The sequence below is a fragment of the Gossypium hirsutum genome, chromosome D03 (assembly GCF_007990345.1).
Source record: "Gossypium hirsutum isolate 1008001.06 chromosome D03, Gossypium_hirsutum_v2.1, whole genome shotgun sequence".
Taxonomy (NCBI): domain Eukaryota; kingdom Viridiplantae; phylum Streptophyta; class Magnoliopsida; order Malvales; family Malvaceae; genus Gossypium; species Gossypium hirsutum.
The window spans coordinates 15,058,145-15,069,864 of NC_053439.1; the positions used below are offsets into that span (position 1 = coordinate 15,058,145).

Genomic DNA, 11,720 nt, shown 5'->3' on the forward strand with positions numbered 1-11,720 from the left:
TACGGTACGGAGCTATCGAAATAGGAGTCGCCCCCGATACTAACTCAATACCAAACGCTACCTCTCGAGTAGGTGGCAAACCCGGTAATTCTTCAGGAAACGCATTCGAATACTCACACACAACTGGTACAGATTTAATCACTTTACTATCAAGAATATATGCAAAGTAAGCTTCACACCCTTTTATCACATACTTTTGAGCCAACATTGAAGATATCGCTGCTGGTAAACCATTCAGATCATTCGATTTAATCCAAATAATCTCGTCATTCTGGCACCTTAAATCAATAGTCTTTCTTTTGCAGTTAACCACAGCATCGTGTAAAGTCAAACAGTCCATACCTAGAATTATATTGAACTTGTTGAATGGAAACAACATCAAATCAGCTAGAAAACACGAATCTCGAATCATCAACGGACAATTCTTACACACTTTGTCAACCAAAACACACTGACAAAGGGGGTTCGATACTTTAATTACTAACTCAGTAGACTCAACAGGCAAAGTCTCACTGGATACTAAAGTCTCACATACATATGAATGAGTCGAACCAGGATCAATCAATGCAATAACATTAGTATCATAGAGAGTGAAAGTACCAGTAATGACATCTAGGGAAGAAGCCTCCTCCTAAGCGCGTATAGCATATGCTCTAGCAGGTGCACGAGCTTCAGGTTGAACTATCGTATATTTTTCCCTCTCTAACTGCCACTTACATTACCCAAATGCCTGGGTGGTCTACCTCGCAATGACATATTACTCAGATTCACGCTATGAACAGTATATTTCTCAGCTAACATCGGGCACTCCCGGATAAAATGATTCATCGATCCACACTTGAAACAAGACCGATCATGCAATCTGCAATCTCCAGGATGCCATTTACCACAATGCTTGCACTCGAATCTATTCTATAGAATGTTGCCAACACTAGCAATCGAAATGGCTCATGAACTCACAGGAGGTCGATCTCGATCTCGTCTTGAAAAGCCTGTAGTAGCTTTAGATCGGCTATAATCCTCCCTGAACTTTTTCGATGCTGAGTGAAAAGTCTTACCTGATGATCTTTTACGAGAATCTCTAGCTTCAAAATCAGCTTTTTTTTTCTCTTTCCTGAGCTCTTCAGCTTTACAGGCTCGCTCGACCAGTACCACGAACTCTTTGATTTCAAGTATGCCAACAAGCAATTTAATATCTTTATTCAGCCCGTCTTCGAATCATTTACACATCGTAGCTTCAGCCGAAACACACTCTCTGGTATATCTACTGAGTCCACAAATTCCCGCTCGTATTCAGTGATAGTCATACGACCCTGTTTAAGCTCTAGAAATTCTTTACGTTTCTGATCAATGAATCTCTAACTAATATATTTCTTGTGGAACTCAGTCTAAAAGAATTCCCAGGTGACCGCTTTTTCGGCACAATCGGCACTAAAGTATTCCACCAATGATAGGCAGAATTGTGTAACAAAGGTATGGCACATTTCAAACACTTGTCAAGTGTACATGACAGTTCTTCGAATACACGAATGGTGTTATCGAGCCAAAATTCATCCCGCTCAGCATCATCATTAACTGTGGCCCTAAATTTTTCGGCCCCGTATTTTCTAATTTTATCAACAGAGGGCTTATTGAATCTCATCGGATCAATCATCGGGGGTACCACAAGTATCGGAGATGGATTATTAGGGAATGGGGTTGTTGAGCAGTTGGTTAGTTTAGATATACTAAGTAAACTAATCGTTCATCATTTGATAGAAGGCTTGTTTAGCCTCCCCCTCAAGGCTACTCGAGGTAGGCCGAGAATCAACTGGCGTTGTCCAATACACGGGAGCAGGCGCTATACCTTCAACATCATCTGCTACGACTCTATCGGGATCTATTTACTATACAAAAACATATTTGCAAATGTCAGGAATCATCACACTATCGCATTACAGATTATGCCATGTATAGCTACACTCATACGCGCTACGTTAGTCCGAGAATCGACTAAACCGTAGCTCTGATACCAATAAAATGTACCACCCCTAACCCATGTCCATCGTTAGACTAAGGTTACGAGGCATTACCAAACAAAACAAAGTTCAAATAAGACATTCTTTACAATTCATATGCACAGTAATGTAAATTTGTTTTTCCGAAGTAAATTAATAAACCAACTTCCTATTCATACAAGTCAAAATTATTTATTTGTATCACATATCTAATCACACAAATCATGCTTTATCGAACATTCACTTAAACGAACTATGATTCAATATCTAACCATTTCAATTACATTTGCTAATTCAAAAGTTTCAAGCCAAGCCCTCAAATATCAAAATCAACTTGTACATATTTGATAATTAGAAAAATTCAAGCCTTGTAACCATCGTTTCTAGGATATTCGAATACACAATTTATAATCAATCATATTTTATTTTATGTATCGAGCATATATATATCAAGACACCTATTTGATTACATCCATTTCATAGCAAATCAACAATCATACCATTTTATAAAATTGAATACTTTCGCATATTACATCGTTCCAACCTATACCATTAACTAAATAACACATGTAATATTTAATAAACATTATACATGCACCTATTAAAATACTTTAGTCATATCTCACAATTCAATAATCATTTACTCATAAAATGTTACGTAATTATATTCATGAACATCTATATTTTAACATCATCAAACCATACAAATAACACCCTAAAACCAAAAACCATTTCTATATTCAATTACCATATCATTTCATTTTAAACATTATATCCATATATACATTTTACCAAATTAAATTTTTAACCATTTTAGAATATAAATGCCAAATCATAAATATCTAATTTGCAAGCTAATTAACATATCTAATATGTTCTATTCAACTGCAAACATGATTCCCATATCTAATTCGCATGTGAATTATCATACCTCTAATTCATAGATATACAATTAATTAACACTTTCAAATATCAATCATGCAAATTAACTTCCATGTCATTTAGATCATGTAAATTCTTTATCATTCAAAACCGAGCCTAACTAGTCAAATACCCTAGTCAAATACTAGCTAAATATATGCACTACTCATATTTAACCTTTAATCAAAAGACACCATTTACCAATTTAACTCATTGCTAGACACATTATATATATGTAAAAACCTAATCAACCAATCATAACCATACACAATCATCAAGCAAAAGCATAAATTTCAAGATTTACAAAATGAACAAGCTATTTTCGCATGACTTATTATATACATGTCCAAAATCAGACCAAAATACATATTAGCCTATACATGCCATAAGTTCGAAATAAAACTTTTAAAAGTACTGAAAGTAGACGACAGTGTGAATGACTTCACTAGCGATCCCCGAGCACATAACGACCCCTAAAATCTATAAATCAATGACAAATAAAAATACAAAGTAAGCTAACATAGTTTAATAAGCCTTTAACAAATATATATAAATCATATAATTTCATAAGCAATTTATCAAAGCCGAATATACACATATATAAACATTACTAATACATTCATTAATCTCAAGTCATTTTTGTCATAGCCATTTGTTTATACACAAGCTTCCAATCATATACCAATAATTAACATAAGGCCGAATATATGTATTATATAAACACATATACTTATAATAGCAATGTTTATCATTTTTGTTATATAATCAACCAAATTACTTACCTAATTATCAAATAGGTAATTAAACTTCACATACCTGATCATTATAACTTATTAAACCCATTCGATACCACATCGGCATAAAGCCTACTAATCACAAATCTAGATATGATACACCGGCACGAAGCCTGCTAGGCATAAGCCTAATCTGATACACCAACATAAAGCCAGCTAGGCGTAAAGCCTGATAAAATTCACCAGCATAAGGCCTGCTAGGCACAAAGCCTGAATATCACTGATATAAAGTCGATCTTACACAATTCATATATAGGAGATCCTACTTATTCTTTAAGATTCATTCTAAGCTTTTCAAATATCGTATCTTAGTAAAATCGAACTCGTACCCAAAACTTATAAGCATCCATACATTCGGCTATTAGTAGGAAAAATTCATACAATTAAATTCAGCATTTAAAATTCATATACATTTTAATTTAACGACATTTATTTGTTAATAGACTTACCTTGGACGATGAAAAATTAGAACAGGACGATTAATCGACGACTTTGGTTTTTCCTCGATCCAACTCCGATTTCTTTGGTTCTTGATTTAAATGTATTCAAAATAAACTAATTCAAAAACACAGAAATGGAAAAATTACCATTTTGCCCATAATATTTTACACTTTTTACAATTTAGCCCATATTGCATAAAACACAAAATACACAAAATCTCACAACAACATAGTTAGGCCGAATCTTCCTTTTATTCGTACAAGTCCATGCATTTCATTTATTTCGCATTTTAGTCCTTCAAAAATTTATTTTCGAAATTTAGCCCTAATTACTCAAATTCACCGAAAAATCAAAGACAAAACATGTTAATTTAACACATATATTTCATTTTTTATCAACTAACATCATAAAACTCAAACATTCATCAATGTCACATTTCAAAATCATCATCGATTCACAAAATTAAGACATGGGTTTTGAAGTATTCAAAGCAACGATCTCAAAAACATAAAAATTATCAAAAACCGAGCTAGAACTCACCTTGAATCAAACTAATCAATGGCTGAATACCTAGCTTTGTTTCTTTGTTTTCTTTAGTTTAGTTTCGGTCAAGAAAGATGAAGAAAAATGGAGTTTAATTTGATATAATATAACATATATTATCATAATTATTAGTTTACTTATTTAACCTTTGTTTCTAAATATATAAACCATATAATAAAAGGTTATTCTTGACCAATACCACCCACTAACTATATTTTGGCTTTATTGCATCATAAATCCCCTATTTTATAAAGACAACAACAATTAGGTACTTTTAGATTTAACCCCTAAATTTTCATTTTACGTGATTAAGCTATTTTCTTTAATCGGTCACTCAAACGATAAAAATTAAAACACGAAAATTTCACACAATCAAATTCAAACATAATAAACTCACAAAATAATATTAAAATGTTTTTTGAGACTCGAATTTATTGTCCCGAAATCACTATTCCGATTAGGGTCAAAATCGGACTGTTACAACCAGAACCTAAAAATCAACAATAGAACGTCTAGAATCAATATCCATTCCACAATTTTAAACGAGTAACTTCTCGACAACAACACAATAAAAATCAATTTCAACTAAAAATTGCACCCACTATCGCTTCAAAACTTACCCACGTCCAAGGCAGCCCCTAAGCTCTAATTCGTAACCAGAGAATTTCGGATTCCTTGAACTTCACCTAACAATATAACCCAAAGAGAAAAAAAATAACAGTGAATTCATACTCCCTAAATAAAAAAATTTATCACGAAAAAGATATTCTCTAAGTCGAGAAAAACGAAAAGAAGATGGAACATCACTTACTCAACAGTCCAATCGCCCACTAGCAACATTAAAACCCGTGCAATGAAATCGAAAAGCAACCCAAAATGGCATGAACTACTGTTGAACCACCAAGAAAGAAGAAGTGGAAAAAAAATTGGAGAAGAAGGAACGTGTATTTTTTGTACCTAGGGAAAAAAGAATATTGGGAAAAGAAAAATAAAAAATTTAATAAGAATAAAAAACATAACATTTGCTTGCAAGGAGGCTCAAACCCACAACTTCATACACTAAATTAAAGCACTTTAACCATTGATGCTGATACTTAATTATAACAAAACTTGTAAAAATAAAATTAAGAAATCAGGGCGTTACATGTACCCAGCAAATTGTAGTGTAATAGGCATACACACACAATTGCACTTTCTCCCGTTGTAACTTTTTCATTGATTGAAAAGTGTGCCATTAGAGCTTAAATCTTCCAATGTTATTGTTTCTTCTTCAAATGAAAAATGGAAAATATGTCTCTGACCTCCATCTTTCAATTAATACGGCAAACAACTTCGTCATAATTTTAAAATGATTCATTTGAGATATTGCACACAAAAGGTTCATTTTTTAAGTGATCTTCGACTTGATCGTAAAGGCATTAAAATTTAGATTATTATAAATTACAATAGTTCGATGATCAAGTTATTAATAATTTAAAAAAAATTATCATTTACTTTACTATAATCTAAACATAATTTAGTAATAATAAAATTTAATAGTAGGATAAAGCACCACTATGTGATCTTGTTGTCTAAATAAAATCATTTTACTCTGGATAAAAGTTTAAGTTTTATAGTTTGGGATAAATCACCGAATGAATATAAAAGTTCTTTTAAGCGCATTTCGTACATCGAAAGAGCACAAAATCTATAAAAATTAAAAGTCTACGGACCTCGAGGTAGCTCCCCCCCCAAAAAAAAGAAAAAAGAAAAAAAAAACAAAATGATCTCAAAACAATAATATTTAGAGAGAAAATGAAAAAATATCACTATTTAAATAAATTTATTCCATCTTGGAAAAGTCACCTTGATTGAACTTTCTGTAAATTTGTGGTGAATCTGGAGCATGTGACGCATTTACCGAAATATCCTATTTTGCAAAAATTATGGAATAAGATATATGGGATATTTGAGGAAATTGATGTAAAATGGGCTTGTGTTGAAGCCTTGGGCCTGTGCAGTGGGCATTTTACTTTGTAATTGAAGTGCTAATGTGATATTGTTTATGTCCGAGACAGATATTTGATATTTATATTATCTTCGTGTAGTGGTGTAATACGGTGGGCTGTTGCTCTAATAATCTTCAGACTGTCTTTTCCAGCTTCTGGAGATGAATTGGTCGGTTAGGCTGGCTGCATCTGGAGGGATGTTAAGATTTCCTTTCTAATGCAGTTCTTTTGTCTGTAATGTATGATGCCTGAACACAACCGAAAGCTCAAGTCTTGGAATTTTATGAATTGCTTGAACACGACCGAATTAATCGACTTTATTTGAGCTAATCGATCGAGTCAATGAAGTTAAATTGATTAATCAAATAAAGCAAAAGCCTACTAGAGTCAGTTTATCTACTAATCTCAGGTCGAAAAGTAAAGAAGAACCTTGCGGATTTGGATAATCCAGATTCTTATTATAAACATGACATCAATTATAATTGTGAGCCTCTTGTGATGTTTTCCTCTTCTTCCAGAGCTCATATTATATACATATAGTTTGACATACAGAAGGAAAAAAGTTAACAGAAAAGGAACTTGAGAGCACTTTTTTAGCCTTCATTCTTCTTCAACTGTTGCCTGTACCAAGACTGCAACAAAACCATGAAGTTGAAACCATGGCGTTGGGTTTTAAGGAGAGGTTGAAGATGAAGCCACTTTGAAGATAAGGAACTTGAGTCTCTCTAATGTAAAGTAAATGAAAGTCCCTTTAGAATGAGAGAAAAAACACCCAAAATTTGAACCCACCACACATTGCCATCCATTCCCATACTTGCTATCAAACTCCTGCCAACAAAAAGGCACAAAATTTACCATCATAAGAACAGAAGCTTATCATATAATGGATTTAAACCAGAGGGAAACCATTCCCCAAAATTAAACCTTTTTTATATAACCAGCAATGGAAATGCAGTCAAAGACATCATAAAGGTCAAGAGCTTGAGAAGCAAAAGACATTGCTTCAATCTGCATCTTCAATGGCATATCTGAGTCATCCACCAAAGCTTTCCCTTCTAACATGTTTGTTTCCTCTCTTTTCTGTCTCAGGAAAACCAGAAAACCATCAAAGAAAAGAATCTGAGGTTTGGGATTTTATCAATGAGTAACTGTTTCTTATCTTTTAAGACCAGAAGAAAAAGAATTGGATCAAATTTCACACTTTTCTTTTCCAGGCTAGAAACCAACAAAAATGGAAGAAATTTAGGCTTTTCCCGAAGGCTTCTTAAGTTCTCTCTCTTGCTTTTCCACAATTGGAGGAGTGAGTCATGTCTTAGAAATTCGCAATATTAGGCTGGCACTTTGTCCAACTATAGTGTCCCTGTCTCCTCTCAATTTTTTATGTTTTTGATAGAATCTCATCTCACTCACTTTACAGAACCCGTCCAGTGAATAATTTGAGAAATCAAAAACAAATAAGCTTCTTTATTTTATTTTTTTATTATCTTTAAAGGTTCGAGAACGGTTCAATAAAAAATTGCCCTCTAACTTAAAAAATTTTACCTAAACAATGATTTTGTTACATAAATTGTGTCAATTTTTTCTCCCTTAAAAAATTTCTTTTAATTAACACATGATACTTTTAATTTTAAAAATATAATTATATTGAATTATAAAAAATCAAATTTACTACTCAATTTTTTTACATTTCCTTCTCATTACTGTTTTGAGAATCGAACCAATTAGACTGTCAGTTCAAAATAAAAAGTTGAATTGATTGGCCCGTAAACCTACAAATCAGGTTAAAAGAATCATTTACACCAATTTACTTTACTTTTAAATATGTAATTTTTTTTAATTTTTATTATTTTTTAATTAAATTAGACAAATAAATCATATCAAAAATCGATGATTGACCGGTTTGATCAACTATCTAATTCCGAAAACCTTCCTTACCGCAAGTGTTTCTTCTCCATGGACTTAGATCAACTTTTTTTTTCTTTGTTACTCTTTAATCACCAAATTTGTGAGGATCTTTCTAGGCTCCTTGTTAACAAATTGGTAAAGACCCATTCTCCTAGACATTGTAGACCATAAATTGCCATTTCCTCAATCTCTTGCAGTGAAAACGTTAAAATTTCCTTCGTCGTTAATGGATGTTTGTTCACGTTCTCGATCCTAGTTGTGATTTTCTCTTTCCTCTCAGCGCTCATTGCATTTGCCATGCTTCGCAAAGCAACAATGGTACAAGCTGCATTTGAGTAGCGCTTTACTTGTTTCTCCCTTGGATAATTGCATAAGCATTTCCCCTGAAAGCTATCTGCTCTACAGCTTTACTCAAGATTTCTTCCCGAGTCATCAAAGATGAAATTTGGGTGTTGAGTTTCTCAACTCCAACTGTTGCCATCTTCTGAAATAGCTCAAAGCCAATCAATGCGGTGGCTACTTGCATGTGCTCAGATGGTGGGTTTCATCCCGAAGATTTTTTGTGCCTTCTAAGTTGGCCTTATAATTTCTGAATTTTGAAGTACGAAATAAATGAAGATGAAAGAGAGAATGTAAAAGAAAAAAAATTAACTTTTTCTCTAATTTAATTTATTTGCATTTAATATTAAAACTATTTTTTTATTTAATTAAAAACATCATGTGTCATTAAATAATTGGTTAAGAGAATTTTTGTAAGCGAAGAAACAGGTTGGGGCAATTTTTGTAAAAATATTAAAGTACTTAAATAGAAAAAATGTTATAATTTGGGACCAACTTTTTATTTAAGCTTTTAAAATATTTTATATATTATATAGAATATTTAAAATTAAATCATCTAAAAAATAAACAATTTTATATGAAAGTTTAATTTTTTTTAACACATGGGTGCCTTTAATTTTATCATGTCAATCAAGTTAAGGCTCTGTCAGTGTAACGATCCGAATGCTAATGGTGCCGGAAAGTGTATTTTCGAAACCTCGATTCTATAAACCGAACTTGTAAATATTTTTATTAAATATTTACAGAGTTATAATTGCAGTGAATTGAATTTTGATTAGGTAATTTCATAGAATTAGTACTTAATTTAAGTACAGGGACTAAATCGCATAAGTGGTAAAAATATAATATTATAATTAGAACTTAAATAAAGGGGTTAAAATAAAAATTATACACTAAATTACAATCATATGGCTGGTTAAAGAATTATATAGATATTTTATTTTATAAAATATAAGTTAAAGTAAATTATAAAATGAAATTTGGGTGAAAGAGAAAACCAATTTCTCTTAATTCTCTTTTCATTTCGAAACAAAAAGAACAACGGGGAGATCCCACGGCATAAGGTTCTAATATTTAAAGTTCAATTTGGTTAGTTTAATTTAGTTATTTTCTTGTAATTTTTATATTTTCGGAATTCCAATAGTTCAAGCTAGTTCACTCATGTCATATTTTTGGTATTGTTAAAGTTACAGTATGTTACCATTGTTGAATAGTTGAGATTTTAGGGACTAACTTGATAGATTTTAAGTTTAGTATTAAAAAAAGACTAAATTGTAAAGTCAATTGATGATTTTTTGCAATAGGGATTAAAATGAAAAAAAATGTGAATTTTTTGGTACAAATGAGAAATAGGAAGTCCTATAGGACCTCTAGTGAATTCGACATTAAATTAGAGGGCTAAATGTGAAAGTTGTGGTAGTCCTGGTTTTAGGGACTAAATTGAATAATATATAAATTTTGTATATTTAGCAATTGAATGTGAATTTGGCTATGTATTGATAATTTATCATATTTGTCTTAATTCGTAGCTAACATCGACCTGGATTCCACGAAAAAGAAAGAAAAAAATAAAGTTATTAACAAGTAGCTCGGAGTTTACAATTTGTGTTTCTATAATCCGAACTAACTTGTAACTGTTACATTTTGATTTGGTTATGCATGGTAAGAATGTAAGGTTCCTTGTTTAATTGAGATGATTTGAATTGGTTGATGATTATAGGGACTAAATTGATTATATGTGAAAAACATGCATATGTTTATATAAATATGGATTTGAATACAAAATGAGATATTTGATGCTGCCATATGTTTGAATAAATGAATTCATGATGAAAAGTGATGTGAATTGAGATATTGAATGATAATGAAATTTGAATTGAATACCCTATTAACTGTTCGGGCAGAGTTCGATATAGTTGGCATGCTATAGAATAGGAAGAGTTTAGGGTTACTTCGACTACGAATAGATGAGGAATTGAGTGCCAATTTGCTTCGGTTTAACCGACGAGACATTGAGTGTCAAATTCATTGATAGCACTAGGCGCAACTATTTGCTTTGGATTTATCCAATGAAGCATTGGGTGCTAGACTGGTGTGTTGGTTGGATCCGTGTATCCATTCGAGTCCGAGTCATGTTAATAGGAGAATAAATGGTAAAAACGAAACCTTTGATATTGAAATGGCAAATGATGAGAATGGAAGTGAAATGTGAAATGGAATAAAATGAAATTGTAGAATGAATTATAAACATAAATTGATTATGTTCAATGAAATCAACAAATTCTAAAGTGAAATGGATGATGCCATTATATGATTTGAGTTACCAAATGATATATGTGATATAATTGTTAAGTTCTATTATTGAGAAAAAGTGTTAGATATGAAATAAGGAATGTATGTGATAGCATAATTGAATTGATATATTACATATTACCATATGTTTTATGTAATAGGCCAATTTAGCCCCGGCTCACAAAAAAAAAAACAAAGTCCAAGTCTAGTCCAAAATTATATCATTTGGCCCGATCGGAATGGTTCATTACTTGAAAAGGTTGAAGGTCCATCTACAAGCTTGACGCATATGGAAACATAATCTTCAAGGATATGCAATCTTAGATATGATATGCAATCTTAGAAGATATGATTTTGTAATCTTAGAGATTTAATTTGTAGATACCTTTTAATCTTAGCCGTTGATGTAATTGATCTGTACCGTTGGATTTGGGGAGGTTCAACTATAAATAGAGGTCTCTCCCTTCATTGTAAAACACTTGAGTTTGGAGCAATAATAA

General features: G+C 32.0%; 1 protein-coding gene across 1 annotated transcript; it reads right to left on the bottom strand.

The window, feature by feature from the left end:
* Nucleotides 1–7,018: 7,018 nt before the first annotated feature.
* LOC107949596 (dynein light chain LC6, flagellar outer arm) lies at nt 7,019–8,110 on the bottom strand. Its single transcript, XM_016884315.2, has 2 exons — nt 7,609–8,110; nt 7,019–7,512 (listed from the first exon to the last, which is right to left on the bottom strand). The coding sequence occupies exons 1-2, from the start codon at nt 7,744–7,746 to the stop codon at nt 7,357–7,359; spliced, it is 294 nt and encodes a 97-aa protein (XP_016739804.1). The 5' UTR covers nt 7,747–8,110; the 3' UTR covers nt 7,019–7,356.
* Between the last annotated feature and the right edge of the window lie 3,610 nt (nt 8,111–11,720).